This window comes from Xyrauchen texanus, chromosome 43, assembly GCF_025860055.1.
Source record: "Xyrauchen texanus isolate HMW12.3.18 chromosome 43, RBS_HiC_50CHRs, whole genome shotgun sequence".
Classification (NCBI taxonomy): Eukaryota; Metazoa; Chordata; class Actinopteri; order Cypriniformes; family Catostomidae; genus Xyrauchen; species Xyrauchen texanus.
The window spans coordinates 30,765,228-30,783,229 of record NC_068318.1 but is presented as its reverse complement, the minus strand read 5'-3'; the positions used below and the strand labels follow the sequence as shown (position 1 = coordinate 30,783,229).

The 18,002-nt window shown below is 38.6% G+C and overlaps 1 protein-coding gene across 1 annotated transcript in view; it reads right to left on the bottom strand.

The window, feature by feature from the left end:
- The window catches only part of LOC127635855 (N-alpha-acetyltransferase 25, NatB auxiliary subunit-like), a 31,697-nt gene that overhangs the window by 9,065 nt on the left and 4,630 nt on the right, over positions 1-18,002 (bottom strand). Inside the window, exons 3-14 of the mRNA XM_052116100.1 lie at positions 16,260-16,398; positions 15,933-16,051; positions 15,314-15,388; positions 13,387-13,494; positions 13,226-13,304; positions 12,984-13,095; positions 12,569-12,658; positions 10,040-10,212; positions 9,850-9,962; positions 6,242-6,449; positions 3,027-3,116; positions 2,758-2,938 (exon numbers count right to left, since the gene is read on the bottom strand). Coding sequence (XP_051972060.1) covers positions 2,758-2,938; positions 3,027-3,116; positions 6,242-6,449; positions 9,850-9,962; positions 10,040-10,212; positions 12,569-12,658; positions 12,984-13,095; positions 13,226-13,304; positions 13,387-13,494; positions 15,314-15,388; positions 15,933-16,051; positions 16,260-16,398 — 1,487 coding nt within the window. The remainder of the gene's footprint in view (positions 1-2,757; positions 2,939-3,026; positions 3,117-6,241; positions 6,450-9,849; positions 9,963-10,039; positions 10,213-12,568; positions 12,659-12,983; positions 13,096-13,225; positions 13,305-13,386; positions 13,495-15,313; positions 15,389-15,932; positions 16,052-16,259; positions 16,399-18,002) is intronic.

Genomic DNA, 18,002 nt, shown 5'->3' with positions numbered 1-18,002 from the left:
TGTGTTGTGGGAATGGACCAGTCTAGTGACAAAGAGATTCAAACAGGAAGTTGATCTGTTTTATGGGAATTCTAAAGGAAATGAGACTTGATTAATGTGATTTTTGGTTTAATATAGTTATAATGCATTAACTCACATGTAGTCATGGCTCTAAATTTAGTTAAATGTATTGTGTTTATTGCAAGGTTTGTGTTGGTATTGTTGTGAATAGTTGTATGGTTTTGTTCCCCCTTTGTTTGTTTTCATGGTGCTGGCCACTTCTTATAAATTCAGTGTATGGTTTATCTAGAGGGGAGTGACTTATTGTATCCTGGGAAAGGTGGTGTTGAATTTTTTCCTCTGTCAGTTTGAGAGGCTAAGCCCAATTATGTCTTCTGTCAACCCTGGATATTACCTGTGATGTAATCTGGAGGAATACAATTTCTGTGACTTTTTTTCTTTCCTCTTTAATGAGGTTCGATCACTTCTTATCTTGCGTAAGCAAGATTTAATAAACTGTCACAATTGAAGACCGCTTCGCTCCTTGTTTTTTGGCAATGGACTAATTTTTTTGTGGTGATTTGCTAATACTCATGGCAGATCCGTCACAACTGGTGTCACAGTCAAAAATTACTATTACAATTTGGTAAAAATTTTCAGAACTTCTTAAAACTACTTCAAAGCGTTCTCATCAAAAAATCCTCCATGTGCAGCAATGGCAGCTTTGCAGATCCTTGTTATTCTAGCGGTCAGTTTGTCCAGATACTCTGGCAACCTTTCACCCCACACTTCCTGTAGCACTTGACCTTTCACCCCACACTTCCTGTAGCACTTGACCTTTCACCCCACACTTCCTGTAGCACTTGACCTTTCACCCCACACTTCCTGTAGCACCTGACCTTTCACCCCACACTTCCTGTAGCACTTGCCATAGATGTGACCGTCTTGTCGGGCACTTCTCACACACCTTACAGTCTAACTGATCCCACAAAAGCTCAATGGGGTTAAGATCCGTAACACTCTTTTCCAAATATCTGTTGTCCAATGTCTGTGTTTATTTGCCCACTCAAACATTTTCTTTTTGTTTCTATGTTTCAATGATTGACTGATGCGTTCATAGAGAAATCTGTTTCTTTTTTTACCATTTCTGACCTAATATTGACCTTCAGACATGCCAGTTTATTGCATACTGTGGCAACTCAAAATCAAACACAAACACAACGTTCAGCTTCATTTAATGATCCAAATATCTTTCAGCTGTGTTTGATATAATAGCGAGTGATTTTCAAGAACTAAATGATCAATTTATCATGATTACTCAAGGATAAGGTGTTGGAGTGATGCTGCTGTCTAGATTTGATCACAAAATGACTTTTTTCAAATATTGATGTTGCTGTTTTACATCAGTAATGTCCTGAATATAATGCCACTTTGGTGAATTAAAGCACCAATTTCCCTCTAAAACAGCTAAATCTGCACATTATTCTAAACATTTGGCCACCAGTGTAAATATAAACAGTAAATCCAGAGAAACTGATAATTTTGCAGTGGTCTTTAAATTTTTCCAGAGCTATATACACAGTGTATAGTATGTATATACAATTTTTTTTGTTTAGTTTTTTATTTTAGGTGAGAAAATCAATTTCAAAATACTTTTTTTTTTTTTTATAATTTGCACATATTGGTTCCATTATTAAAAAAGTCCACAAAAAGCTGAACATATTAATATGTACATATTTAAATTATTAAAATAAATGATGACTTGCAAGTTCTTTAAGACAAAGTATAAAGTAAAGATTATACAGTATTTTTTTATGTTTGTTGTAATGTATTATGTACCATGATTATTTGTGATTAAACACAGAAAACTTTGCGATTAATTAGTAAAATGTTTTTCATTGATTCTCAGCCAAACTAACAAAAGATATAGGTTGACAAGGGGTGTATTTGGGCCACAGCCAAAAACTTAACAGGCTTATATCTTCTAAATGGTTTGACGAATCAAAATAATTTTTGATAACTGGGGTCTCTAGATAGATGATACAAACACAAATTTGTGCAGATCGGACCAAACGTCAAAGAGAAATTAAATAAAGTAGGTTTTTCGAAAAACTAAAAATAGTGAACAAAAAAGAACGAAGATACAGTGTTTACAGCCTTATTCCAAAATGGATTAAGTTCATAATTTGATGCTGTATTGACGCCGACTATCACCCCCGGAGTCACAAGTTTGAATCCAGCCAGGTCTCCCAAGCAACCAAATTGGCCTGGTTACTAGGGAGGGTAGAGTCACATGGGGTAACCTCCTTGTGGTCGTGATTAGTGGTTCTCGCTCTCAATGGGGTGTGTGGTGAGTTGTGTGTGGATCGTGGAGAGTAGCATGAGTCTCCACATGCTGCGAGTCTCCGCGGTGTCATGCACAACGAGTCACGTGATCAGATGCGCGGATTGACGGTCTCAGAAGCGGACGCAACTGAGACTTGTCCTCCGCCACCCGGATTGAGGCGAGTAACCGCGCCACCACGAGGACCTACTAAGTAGTGGGAATTGGGCATTCCAAACTGGGATACTTTTTTTTTTTTTTATGAAACTTTATGTTGGTATGCAGATGCAATTCGTGTTATCTCGTGAATCACTTACATCTCATTTAAAAAAATATATATAGTTTAATCATAAATGTCAAAAATTACATATTTAAAAGGATGCTGCCAAAAGTAATAAAATGTTTGTTTTTTTAATTGTTTTAATAACAAATTGTGCAGTTAAGTAGTTTCTTACCCTATGGTGTCATGCTGGACATGTTTGGCATCCAGACTGCAGTAAAGATCTACCACCGGCTCGAACGCCCCCAGACGGCAATACAGGAGCAAAAGCAGCAGTTTAAATTGAGCATTAGAGGGACTGTGAGCGAGACCTTCTTCTAACATTCCCAGACTCAGCCATAACATGTTCTGATCGCCTACAAAACAGAACACAGATGAATCAAAACCCTGATAAAAACTACAGCTTTAATCAAACAAACTGATCCCAGAACTGAGCTCGCTTACCCGTCTCAGTCCACAGATCTATATAGACATGCGCTGCCATCAGACAGTACAAATCCGAGAACTGTAGCTCAGTTTTTAAACACGACTTCCCTATAACACAGAGAAAACAAGGGAATAGGGATGTTAATGATTAATGGACAGTCGATTAATCGGCGTTAATAATTTGATCGATTAATCGAATTGGTCAGCGATTAATTAATTTCAGGACAAATGCATTCAGTACACTTCTACACTTCTACATGTCTACACTTCTCTGCATAGAAGACGATGCACAGATGAAGATGAAGCGGGCTCAATGTATCAGTGTTGGAGCGTTTCTCTATTAAAGAACATTATGTTTTCTGCATACACCATGATGATGTGTTTAAGTACAACATGAAAGCAACCACAGTTGATCTGCTTGTCTCCTTGTTTCATCCCAAACTACAATTACATCAATTACATCGATGCCCAATTCCCACTACTTGGTAGGTTCTCGTGGTGGCGCGTTTACTTCTGGTCGCGGAGGACAAGTCTCAGTTGCCTTCGCTTCTGAGACCATCAATCCGTGCGTCTTATCATGTGACTCGTTGTGCATGACACCGCGGAGACTCACAGCATGTGGAGGCTCATGCTACTCTCCACGATCCACACACAACTCACCACACGCCCCATTGAGAGTGAGAACCACTAATCACCACCACGAGGAGGTTACCCCATGTGACTCAACCCTCCCTAGCAACCGGGCCAATTTGGTTGCTTAGGAGACCTGGCTGGAGTCACTGGATTCAAACTCGTGACTCCAGGGGTGGTAGTCAGAATGTAAAACTTTAAATATAATTAATAACAAAATTCTGGTAAAAGAGGATATCTGCTTCTTCCCTCTCTCGCTAGAAAAGCAAACTTAGCAAAGTAGCTATGAAATCACTTCGGTGGTGGTGCGAGATGCGGATTTCCAAAACACATGGTTGTTTTCACATTTGATTCTTCTTTAAAACTGTGCATGCTTTTTAAGTTATTTTCCCACCAAGTGGGCTTTTTCATGTACAGGATTAATCGTTTTCACCAGACTATGTTGACATGTTAAAGGAATATTCGGGTTCAATACATGTTAAGCTCAGTTGTGACATATATTGATTATCACAAAAAAACATTTTGACACATCACTCCTTTTCTTAAAAAAAAAGTTACAATTGAGTTACAGTGAGGCACTTACAATGGAAGTCAATGGGGCAAATTTTGGTTGGGTTTCAAGACAGAAATGTGAAGCTTATAATTCAGTGTTCCCGCTCTTTTTAACCAATGTATTTCCATGACATGACTTAAAAGCAAATTTATTTTTAAATTCTGAAAATGGCACCAAAATAACAAATTGCAACAAAACCACACCATTGTTTGTTAAAAGTTGAACTGAAAACGTTTAATTGTACATTTAACCCATACAAACACATTGCATGAATCCTAAAATGGGTGGGGATTAGCGGCCCATTGTTGTCTTTATGGGTGGTTTCACACTTGGTTCGATTGCTTGGACCGCACACAAGTTTGTCCTTCCCCCATATCATATTATTTGGGTTATATTATTATCTACTGAAGGGGAGATATTTGGACAAAAGCAGGTAAGAAAATTGCATTATATCGGCAGCCTGCATAGACTTGGTATGATTGCGTTTATATCAGCAGTGAACAGTACTTAAGTTGACAGGAACCTTTCCTCAGACCACCTTTTCAAGCAGACTTGGGTGTGGTTCACAGGTGCGCACTGGACTGTACAACAGCGTTCACATTATCCAAACTTACCGAATTTCGACGTCATTCGAACCCGGGTCCGCTCCAAATGTGCTCGTGTGAAAGCACCCTAATTGGTCAGAAATTCCAAATAACATGATATATATATAACATGATATAGATATATATATATATATTAGAGCCGGGACTTTAACGCGTTAATTAAGATTAATTAATTACAGACTTTAACGCGTTAATTAAGGTTAATTAATTACACAAAAAAATAACACGTTAAACATTTTTTACGCATTTTAATCACACTTATTTTTGCACCGCGGAACGTTTCTCACTGGATGAGTTTCGGCGGACCGATTATACTGGAGCACCAACTACCGTTCATGACTTCAAACAACAACAAACCACAGTGAACATGAACGAAGAAGCTGACGAGACATCTTTGGTTGGCCTCGTGGATGGGAAATTTTGTTATTAAAAAACGAACGGATGGAAGCGTCGATAAGAGCATGGTTGTGTGCAAGCTATGCAACAAGGAATTCGCATATCACCGCGGCACATCGAGCCTCAAGTATCACCTCAACGCAAAACATATAGCAGCATATAGCGGTTATTGAGAGTTGGACTTCGTCTGTTATGGCCTCTGAAGCAACAGAGAGATGTTTTCTAATAGTCAGGGTTTCCAATGTTCTGAATGTACTTGAAAGTATTGTGTTTTACTTAAAAAAACATAGTTTACAGAAGGTCTACCTACATATAGGCTACCTGAATTTCTGAAATGTACTATATTTCTATATATTCTATTGCTACACTTAATGGCAAAAATTACACTGGTCTGCTGGACTTGGTTGAACAAAAATAAACAATATTTTGTTGCTTTAGCTTATGTATTCAGTCATTATTCAATGGTATACTAAAAATCCATGTGAAAAAAATTACTTCTCACTGTTCTCAGGTCAAATATTTATGAAATTAAAATGCGATTAATTTCGATTAATTAATTACAAAGCCTCTAATTAATTAGATTAATTTTTTTAATCGAGTCCCGGCCCTAATATATATATATATTTTATTTATTTTTTTAAACTCTTCACCATGTGTTCCAGTGCAACGTAAAACACTGATTAGATATTTTGGGACAGAGTATAATAAATAAAAATATATGTACTAGTATCTTTTATTCGGTGTGCTCGTTACGTTTAGAACAATTAATTAGGTTTATTGTACATCTTTAACACGCCTTTTACATTGTAAGTGTTATTGGTTAACGTTCTTAACCAAACAACTGCCATATTAGATCACAAGCTAGTGCAAGTCGTGAAATACGTGCAACTTTTCAGATGAATTCAGTGTTGGAGTATTTGAAGTATTTTAAAAGAGTCACATAAACACCCAAAGTTTTGAGACTGTTTTCACAGGGTTTCTTACATTTTAAACTAGTCGACTAGTAGACTCCAAAATATACATTTAAACGTCCACACATCCCAACTTACCAAATTGTAAGCCATGGTGGTAATGTGCCTTGAGCTCTTTGATAACACCCAGTTTGCCCTCCGTGTTTAGAGCGTGCTGTAAACCAAGACATCGACTGAGCTGGGTCACACAGAGATGTCTCTGAAGAGCTCGTGTGTCTGCTGGCAGGGCGACGCCATCCTCTCCTGGAGTGCCCAGTGGCACAGCCTCCATCAGCCTGTTTATGAACTGAGACAGTTACACTAGAGTTAGAGTAAGAGAGTAAAAACATGCAACATGTCTGTGAGATTGTCTCTGTGTAAGCAGGCTGTTCTTGGTCAAAATAAGCAGCAAAGTGGACCAGACTTTACGCTAAGAGTCAAAAGTTTGGCTATGGGGGTATTTAAACTTTTTACTGATCGGACTGCTATCCAATTGAATAAACACATTCCACATAAACCACATAAATGTGTCTCCGCCAAATGGTGTTTGTCCTAGTTAAGATATGTCCATGTGCATCAACTGTGCTCGTTGTCGGTATTTAGTTTAAGTTTTGTCAGCGATCTGCATCAAATATATAAATTCTGTCTCTCCTACATCGTGCATTTGTTTATTAATTTGTTATTACTTATGGCACGATGCAAGCTCTATGCAAATCCTCAGCAGCAGCTGTTATGTTAAGCATGTTCCTATGCTGATGTAGCGATGTTTGGGTTGAGTAAAGATACATATGTAGCTTGAACAGCCAGATGCATTTATTGTACATGACCGAGTTTCAGCCATCCGATCAGCAAAAGCGCATTAAGCGGCCAAGTGTAAATACCCCCATGGTGGTTTAAGTTTCAGATTTAACTCAATGCATCAAGCATTACAGTGTTTCAGTTGGTTACATTTGTTATGCAAAAAAGAGAACTTTACACATTTTAAAGCTGAAGGCATAAGAAATTTGACTATTTATAGAACTGTTGTATTATACCAAAGTAGTCCCTTTCAAGGAAAGTCAGTCCACTTGATGGCCTTCTTGGGAACACTCCCAGGCAGCTATTATCTATGGATACAAGTATAGCTCCTATCTACTTGAATGGGAAAAGACCAAGTAACACATTCAAATCAGCAGTAAAATTTGACAAATATATATATATATATATATACACACACACACAGTACTGTGCAAAAGTTTTAGGCACTTGGGGAAAATGTTGCATAGTGAGGATGTCTTCAAAAATAATGCCATAAATAGTATTTCATTAATCACTTAATGTCATACAAAGTCCAGTAAACATAAACAAGCTAAATCAATATTCGGTGTTGCCTTTAAAACAGCCCCAATTCTCCTAAATACCCTGGACACAGTTTCTCTTGGTTGTTGGCAGATCGGATGTTCAAGCTTCTTGGAGAATTCACCGCAGTTCTTCTGTCTATTTCGGCTGTCTCAATTGTTTCTGTCTCTTTATGTCATCTCAGACTGACCCGATGTTCTGTGGGGCAATGCCATCTGTTGCAGGGCTCCCTGTATTTCTATTCTAATCTTTTCTATTTGCAAAAGTAATGTTTGGGAGTCTAATGGTGCGTTCACATACAACGCGAAGCGTTGAAGCAGCGTGATGACATACAAAGTCAATGCAAAGATGCGAATATATGCGAATCCGGGCTCGAAGCGCCAAAACCGCTTCATTCGCGCAAGTTGACATTTTTAAACTTGAGGGAGAAATCCGCATGAAGCGTTGTCGCGAAAGCCTATCAGCATTGAGATCGTTTGCATGTCACTGACGTACTGACGTAGTAGCAGAAGAAATCTGGAAAAATGGATGAAAAAATGGTTGTAGTGGTGTGTGGGCACCCAGATTTGTATGACACAACGTCATACATGTACAGAGACCGGACGACAAAAGACATTGCCTGGAGGAAAGTGAGCGAGGAAGTTGGACTACCTGGTAAGTTCAGGAAATATGCGCGTCTACTTGATTCCAGCTATTGGCTGTACTTTACTATGAACCCGTAGAAGCCCCGCCTCCTGTCCTTTTCCGGAAGAGAAGGGGGAATACTCGCGGGTTTGCATTACTCGCGCGAACGTGAGTTTAAACACACACACACACACACACACACACACACACACACACACACACACACACACACACACACACACACACACACACACACACACACACACACACACACACACACACACACACACACACACACATACACACAATCCAGCGGGCAAACATTTTTCTTCGCGTTGTATGTGAATGCACCATCACATTTATATTTCCTATTGACACACTAAAGCTGAAGGTATAAATAACCATCTTAAGACAAATGCTTTTGAGAGACATCTTATGTGCCGAAGACTTTTGCAAAGTACTGTATATATATATTTATATATATTTATTCTTTTCACACACTAATGCAAAATATAGCCCAAAATGTATCCAAATTCTGTCAATATGGAATGATGGAAATAAAAGATTCAACTATCATCAACAGTTAGAAGTCAGAAACATCAGTTATAAACACAAAATTAGGAATGCCTTGATACTATTTGGTTGTTTTATGTTTGGTTGTTGTATTTTTTCAGAATTACATAAACAGTCTATTTCAATTTGGTGTCTAAATAAATGAATTAATTAAAACTTTAATCAAATGAAAATAGAACAATACATTTTCAACATAATATTGTATTATTTTAATCAAATGAAGTGCTTTTATACAGAACATCTCAGCACAATCCAAAATACAGTATTGGAGTTATTTTTGATAAATAAAATGCTGCACATCAGATGTGAAATATTGCTTAAATATTATACAATAACTATTGATGTATTCTTAGTAGTAGTAGTAGTAGTATTATTATGGTGCGTTCACATACAATGAGAAGCGAGCGTTTCGCACGGCACGATTACATACAAAGTCAATGCAAAGATGCGAATAGACTATATGCGAATAAAGTGAACGACGCGACTCGAACACGCAAAATCGCTTCAAAAGTTTGCATGATGCGTTGTCGCGAAAGCCTATCATCATTGAGATCGTCCAGATGTTTCTGACATACTGACATAGTAACAGAAGAAATCTGGAAACAATTGTTGTATTGGTGTGTGGGCACCCGGAATTGTATGACACAATGTCATACATGTACAGAGACCGGACGAAAAAAGACATCGCTAGGAGGAACGTGAGCGAGGAAGTTGGACTGAAAATATGCACGTGCGTCTACTTGATTCCAGCTATTGGCTGTACTTTACTATGAACCAAGTCGTAGAAGCCCCTCCTCCTGTCCTTTTCCGGAAGAGAAGGGGGAGAACGAACGCTAATTTAAACACAAATTTATAATCCAGCGGTCAAACTCGCACGAGCAATGTGAGGAGAAAATGTTCTTTGCATGTGAACGCACCATTAGAGTGAATATTACAAAACTATACAGTAGTGATATATTTCTGTCATACCCTTTTATTTTTTTTTATGGTTTTATTTTGGAGTGAAGCATTTTCCATTTCTGTTTTTGACGGTTTTCACTGAATTTTGGTATCGGTGTGAAAGGATTTATCGGGACGCATCATTTCGTTTTAATATCTTCGATGCAAAAATTAGTGGTGAAATTGAGTTTGTTGGTTTTTAAGGTGGGTTTCTGCTGTATTCTTCCACTTGCCTGCACATGTTGGTCAGGATTTAAAAGATCTAGAAAGATCTTTAGGTCTGTGATGCAACACGGCTTGTCTCCAAATTTCACAAAGAACTGGAACATGAGCTCCAGAGGTTCCCCTGCATCAGAACAGGTAAACACGTGAGAAACATATACAGCCGGTCACACGTTTAACAGATCTCAACCAATCTTGTACCTAGCTGCTGTGCTTCAGGACAGCTGTGTTCTCTGAGGCGTTTAATGAGCTCCAGACGGGCCAGATAGGGTCCTCTCAGATGTTTGGACTCTTTCGCCTCCTCTGTGTCCAGTCGCTCCTCTATGAAACTGATGGCCTGGGACACGGACGAGTGCACCTCCCCTTCTGCAGAACTACAGAACAGAAATGTATTGTTATTGACGGTTTTATTATTATTATTATTATTATTCTCCTTCGCCCCAACATCTCAAAAAGTCACAGGTCAAAATGTTTCTAATTTGGCACATTGATACTACAGGCCAACGGGTACCCCCACACCAAGAATGGCCCACATTCACCCATAGGGGGCGCTACAGACCACGCACAAGTACATTGTTTTCAAAGTGATGTCATTTCCACCCCATTTGTCCAATTCTCCTGAAAATTGGTGTACATGCCTCATTTCTCATGGGGAACAAAAATGCCTCAATGACCCTTAATTTCCACCATGATGGATTTTCCTGTACAGAACATTTGGGAAAACTTAAAAAAATCTTCTTCTCTTGAACCATAGATCCAACTGACTTGAAATTTGGTACCCATGTGTATAATTTCACCTATTATTTTAACCACTTGCACCCTGAAGGCAGTTTTTACAGATTTTCCATCAAAGTGGCAAACAATATAATTGCTTGCAGCTCTAATAATAATAACAATAATAATAATATTATGAGATTCTCAGTTTAAGATTAACCCTCCTAAGACAAATACATTTTCCTCATTTAATAAAATGGTTTCCTTTACAAAGTACAAGACTTGGTAACTTTTTCTCCATTTGCCGTCTGAATATAAAATAAACAAATAATTGGGCTTGATAATCTAAGTGATCGTAAAAAACAAAACAAAACGACATCTTTGGTATTCGCGGTCATTATTGCGCAACCATTGAAACTGAATGGGACAGACCAAAGAAGAGAGGACATTTTTTTTGTATCTGTCAAATACAATCAGTAAATCAGCCACAATGTGGAAAAAAAGACAAGAAATTACAGAGTGAAACTCTAAACATCCTCAGTGCAAAACATACACACACAAACAAACACAAAAATTAACTTGTGAGACTCGAACACAGATTTTTTACATTTGTCAATAAATAAATCCGTCACAATGCTAAACACACACACACAGAAATTAATGGATGAGACGATAACACACTTGCAATGCAGCACGCACACGCGTGCACACACACACACACACACACACACACACACACACTATCAGTATCAGCCATGATACAGCGCCCCTGGAGCAGATAGGTTCAAGGGCCTTGCTCAAGGGCCCAACAGGGGTGTCTTGGTGGTGTTGGGGCTTGAACCCCTGACCTTCTGGTAAGTAACCCAGAGCCACTACTGCCCTGTTTACTCTGACTCATTATTAAGGATTTACTTTGAGTTCTTAAATTTGTAGTTTGAAATAAATTATTGGTAGAAAAATGCTTATTCTGTGTCTTCTCTTTGTAACACCATGGTCAGGTTTGATTGCAAGCATAGTGACATTAACTGCCAAATTGACACTTCAGATCCATATTAAAATGCTAAACTTTGACAAATAACAGTTTGATAATATTTAAATATATATCCAAATGCATATCTTATGATATGTGTTACATGATGTTACAACAAGCCATCAGGCTACACAGTATGTGGCTACAGCCATCACATGACATGGTTTTCAACTCATGTTATTTATAGTTTGTTCACCAGATGGCATCAATCTGTCACCGATTTATGTCACCTTCTCATATTTTCTTCACGTTTCGAATTATAGGTTTTTAATTTTTTTTCCTTCAAAAATGTGCTTATTTGTTTATGCAAATTAATGGTAAAATGTATCATTTCACATTTAATTAAGATCACATAGCATAAAATCACAAAAGAAATGCATAATTTTATCGTTCCCAATTCAGGGAAGATTTATTTTTATCATTATCATAATAAAAAATGAGGGTTACACATATATAACACTTCCGGTCAAAAATGACCATAAATACCAAAGAGAGGTGTCATTTTTCAACACAATAGGAGGGTTAAAATAATAATAATAATAATAATAATAATTAAAAAAAATGGTCAATTTTATGGAATTTTTTAACAGAAAACATATTGAAATGGGGGGATGATTTTGACCAAAAAAAAGAAAAAATAATAATAAATAAAATACAATAAAAAACATATATATATATATATATATATATATTTTTTTTACATAATACACCTTGTAAATAAGGATGTAAATAAGGTATGTCAAAAAACAAAAAAAGTTTGTTGTTCTCCAACACGTCAACTGTACCTGGGTAATTAATTTGTTTTGGCAGTACACAGGAATCAAGTCACAGCATTTGGAACATGATAATTTAAAGAAATATATATATATATATTTATATGAATTTCTGCTGAGTTTCACTGAAATAACTCCAAATACAAAACAAATACAATTAAATACGTATGTGCATGAAATCATCTCCATTGATATTTCCCTATTTTCACTTACTGTGCTCCTTCCTGTGAGGGCATCCAGCTCTGATCCATCAGGTGAAACAAAGAGTCAAAATACATCAAGTAGAATTGCCAGTCATCAGGGCTGCAGAGATATACAAATATGATGAGGTAATCTACTGACTGACATCTTACATATATAACTGCATTACTCAGTAAAGACTTGCGATTTATATAAGGATTTACATATACCTGTACTCTGCTCCCCCTAGTGTATAAATATTGTATTACATAGATGGTTTTGAATATTTGTAATGTTGCTATTAAAGCTTAATTATTAAAAAAAAAAAAAAATGTACTAAACTAACAATAATTTTCTCTTTAATTTAAATCTGTTCTTGGTACAGGCTATCCTTTCAAATTCCTTAACAACAAAAATAGGAGTGGTCTGAGATCAGTAGTGGACTGACTTTTTCAGGAGCAGTTTGCAGGAGAGAGCATTGCACTCGGGCCAGCGCTCCAGACGCTGGTACAACATCATGCATTTGTTCTCACGGCTCAGAAGTTCACTCGTCAGTTTCTCTGAGGGGGAAAAAAAAAGCATTAAAATCAACACGAAAATCATAATGTATCCTCCATAATGTAAGGCATTTCTAAATAAAGCAGAACATTCTTCGGGTTACTAGTAGAGATGTTTATTAATTCTCCTCACCTCCAAGTGGCCCCTGCACCATCTCCAGCGCCTCCACATACTTCCCCAAGCGCTCCAGGATCATAAAATACAGCTGCACCTGGAACAGACAATGGAGAACATGTCATATTCTTCCTTCGAATGCAGTTAGAAATAGATGATCAATACACACCCACACATACCTCAGCCTCTGCCTCGATCTTCTCCTCTTTCACCATTTTCTCCACCATGCGCTCGGCTAACGGCAGGATCATGGTCTGAGAGAGCTTCTCGTCTTGTGCTGAGATGGCCTGCGACAGAGCGCAACACAGAGAGGCACAATATATCTGTGATAATGTGTAAGACAATGTTGGCTCTTTTTTTTAACGACTGTATTATCAGCAGGGTCCGAAATAGGGATGGGCATTTTCAAGTCATTTTGTAGTCGAGTACTCTAACCCACAAAAATGAGTAACCGCTTACTCATAAATTAAAATGCATGATAAAAAAAACAACAAGAATGACACGTATGTGAAATTTATATTTTGTTTTATTCACAAACGTTACCGGTTAATGACCATATAAAGATTATCACATATTTTATATTTTATTTATTCACTTTTCTCCCAATTTGGACTGCCCAATTCCCACTACTTGGTAGGTCCTCGTGGTGGCGCGGTTACTCGCCTCAATCCGTGTGGCGGAGAACGAGTCTCAGTTGCCTCCGCTTCTGAGACCGTCAATCCACGCATCTTATCACGTGACTCGTTGTGCATGACACCGCGGAGACTCACAGCATGTGGAGGCTCATGCTACTCTCCACGATCCACACACAACTCACCACATGCCCCATTGAGAGCGAGAACCACTAATCACCATTTGGCTGTTCATGCACGCCGCTGCATTCATCACAGGACACGAGCAGACATATACGCCTGTGAGCGTCTGAAAGTAGCCAGCTGAAATCAAACAGAGTGTGGCTACCGAATCGAGTCAGAGCGTGATACTGGCGGTATTTTTCTTTGCATCAGTAGCTATTAAAATACTGAATTGAGCAGAGATTTCATGGCACACTTAGCCAATCGTTGCCGCACCCTGCAGTTCGAGAACCACAGCGTTATGGTGCGTTCACATACAACGCAAATAAAATTTTTCACCTCGCTTTGCTTCCGCGAGTGACAACTTCTCATTCCGCCATCAACCATGGCCGATATCACAACGACTGCTGATACGTCGGTAAACCAAACGCCATCATGTTTGGGTGCATGATATTATCCAATTATACCAGCTACTACGTCAGTACGTCAGTGACATCTGGACAATCTCAATGCTGATAGGCTTTCGCAACAATGCTTCATGCGGATATTTCACTCGCACATATTCTCAAACACGCGAATGAAGTGATTTCGCACCATGAATTTGCATCTATTCGCGTCTTTGCATTGACTTCGTATGTAATCGCGGCACGCGAAACGCTCGACCACATTGTATATGAACGCACCATAAGACTGACGTTTTTTGGTCATTGCGTTTACTAGTTTATTCAGCGTCTCGTGCAGGAACGCTGTTTTCTTGATGCCATATGAAGTAAAACAACTAGACCCTTTAAAAATGCTTCTCGAAGCGAATTTCAAAATTAAAGGAATGTCCCGGGTTCAATACAAGTTAAGCTCAATCGACAGTATTTGTGGCATAATGTTGATTACAGCAACATTTTGGAGTGTTTAAACAAAGAAAGCTTATAATTTTATAAACGCACTTACATTAATATTCTTCTGTTAAAACTCATGTATTATTTGAGCTGCAAAGTTGTTTAAATTGTCATTTTTACAGTCATTTTAGGGTGTGTTGACATTCCATCGTCATGGTAATGAATTTGTAAAATTGTCTATAAGTTTACACAGATGCGGCTAGTAAGTGATTTAATCAGAGTAAAATCATGTTAACACACATATAGTTTATGTCTTGTGGCAATACTTTTGAAACAGTGAGTATTTTAATGTACAAAAATTGGTAATCAATATTATTCTACAAATGGTTTCGATTTGACCATCTTACAAAGGCATGCCACTTAAAGGCATAAATATATATATATATATTGTTTATTTAAGAGACAAAACATTCTCATACCTGCATCACCAAGCTCATAACAGACCAGAAGTAATAAGGATTTTTGGGAACAATTTTATACAGCGCCATTCCAGCCTGCGAAAGAAAATAAAAGCTGTAAAAGCTCAAATGGCGTTAAAAAATAATCTTTCAATGTAATACAATTTTTGAATTTTTACATTTTTAAATCCCAATTTGGAATGCCCAATTCCCACTACTTAGTAGGTCCTCGTGGTGGCGCGGTTCCTTGCCTCAAACCGGGTGGTCCTCTGCTTCTGAGACCGTCAATCCGCGCATCTTATCATGTGAGAGACTCACAGCATGTGGAGACTCATGCTACTCTCCACGATACCACACGCCCCATTGAGAGCGAGAACCACTATTGACGACCACAAGGAGGTTACCCCATGTGACTCTACCCTCCCTAGCAACCGGGCCAATTTGGTTGCTTAGGAGACCTGGCTGGAGTCACTCAGCACGCCCTGGATTCAAACTCACGACTCCAGGGGTGGTAATCAGCGTCAATACTCGCTGAGCTACCCAACCCCCCTGTAATAAATGTTTTTGACATTCTAATGATTTTTATTTCAGATCAGACATAAACGCAGATCAAGAGATGTAAGAGAAATGTTCAAAGAACCTGTTGCATTTTCTTGTATTCTCCGACACGAGCGTAGGCCATGAAGAGGTGTGAGTGATAATCCTCGCTCGTTGGAACCTTCCGGACTGCCGCTTCGTACAACTTGGTCACTAATTCAGCTGAAGAAAGAACACAAACTTACAGAATTAAACAGTAAAAAAAATCCCAAACTAAATACCACAAACTTGGCACAGCCAGGTGCAACGCAAAGCATCATGCGACAAGACATTCCGCCCACTATGACATCTCACAAGTCCAAAAGAAGTCGAAAAAGGTGCTACTCTTGGGAGACTTGAACTACACTTTATTTTAGTTTTCAAAACTCACGCCGGTGCATTTCTCTATAGAGGATGGTTAATGCCTGAAGGGAATTGTCGTCTGTTGGTTCGAGAACGGTCACTTCCTGCGCCAGCGTGAAAGCTTCATCCTGTTTGCCTGTGCGCTGCAGACCAATCGCCTTCAGGACCTGCAGAAACAGAGCACAGGGTGACATCAGCAGCATGTAAAATGTGTATGTTTACGAGCACTGTGGTGTATGGAGACTCTAGAGATCATTTATCAATCTTTATGGTCAAATCCATCATATGGCCACCAAAATGGCTTTGTGTCACTGCAGTCTAAAGCATCATGTGAAGTACAGCAATGGTTTCAGCAGTTGTTCGCCGACAACAAGCCTTTTTTTACAGAGACAGTGACAATGGAACCAATGCCTGCACAACACAGCCTGAGTTGACCAGAATGCATTTGCTAATAAAATGGCAACCACTTTTTCCAGATGATGTGGGATCCTCGAGTGTTTTGCAGCATTTGCAAGGGATAGTTTACCCGAAAATGTGAATTCTGACATAATTTACTCACCCTCGTGATGTTTCAAACCAATTGTTTCTTTCTTCCATGGAACACAACAGATGATAAGATGACCGAGGCAGAATCAGAGATTAGCAACCCAACACGGGCCCGGCGTTAAGTGCCGCTCACAAGCATTTTTTAGGTTAAAAATAACTTAAGAGATGCCTGTGTTCTGATTAATTCTCTGCGCTGCGTCTGGCTTGTTTTTAGAGCAGGTCACAGGTCCTTATGTGACTGTTACATTGTTAGACAATATTCAAGATTGTTCTGCACCAAACAAAATTTCAGCGCTTGGAAAACCGGTAAACCAATTTTTTTATCCTTTTGCTCAAGTGTGCCCATTGGACACAGTGCGTTGTTACGGTTATAATACTGTAACAAATGTTGCCTATGATGCTTACTAAAGTACAGCCTATTCAAACAATACTTGCCAGGAGAATGAGGGTGGCCGATTTCAGCTTCGGGCTTAAAATCTGACACTACCATTCATTCTTGGGTATGCGTCGGGTTCATTTTAAGGCCTGTGCAGACCTCTAGGCAGAATGTCACTTACACTGTATCATTTTTTTTTTCAATACAATGAAAGTGAATGGTGACTGTCTGAAGGTCTATTCACACCAAGTCACACCTCCGACAATCCAATGAGTTTTTTAGGGAGAGCAGTCTTGGACTAAGGTGAAAACTGACTGTCCTTTGATTGTCTAACTGTACATTATTTAATATGTATATCACCTTGTCTGCTATATTTTACTGGTGTTAAAAATAACAGTGAGGCTCGCCAATTCGTTTGGAGTAAGCTAGAGGGTGGCCAGGGCTAGCCGTGGGCACCATGGACCGAAGCCTGGCCACTCCACTCGCAATTGCTGTTTTACAAATTTTTTTGGTAATTTTTTGGCACAATTTAGTTCTTTAGAGGTGAAATCATCTCTGTACCCCCCCAGTCCGACGATATAAAAATGCTGCCCAAACATTTCTGTGCCACCACAGACTGATCGCCTGGCCACCCCTTTGAAAAACTCCTGGCTCTGCCCCCAATTAAGCTCAGAGTAATATATCACCATAAAAAAACGTTTTGCATGCAATGTTTTATTACGAGTGTAAACAAACAAATTGAATAACCTCACAGCTATTTTTATTGCAAGGATAATATATCAAAATATTCCTTTAATGGTGCTCTTGTAACCCTCAATTCAATACAACTATGGAAAAAATGTAATAAAG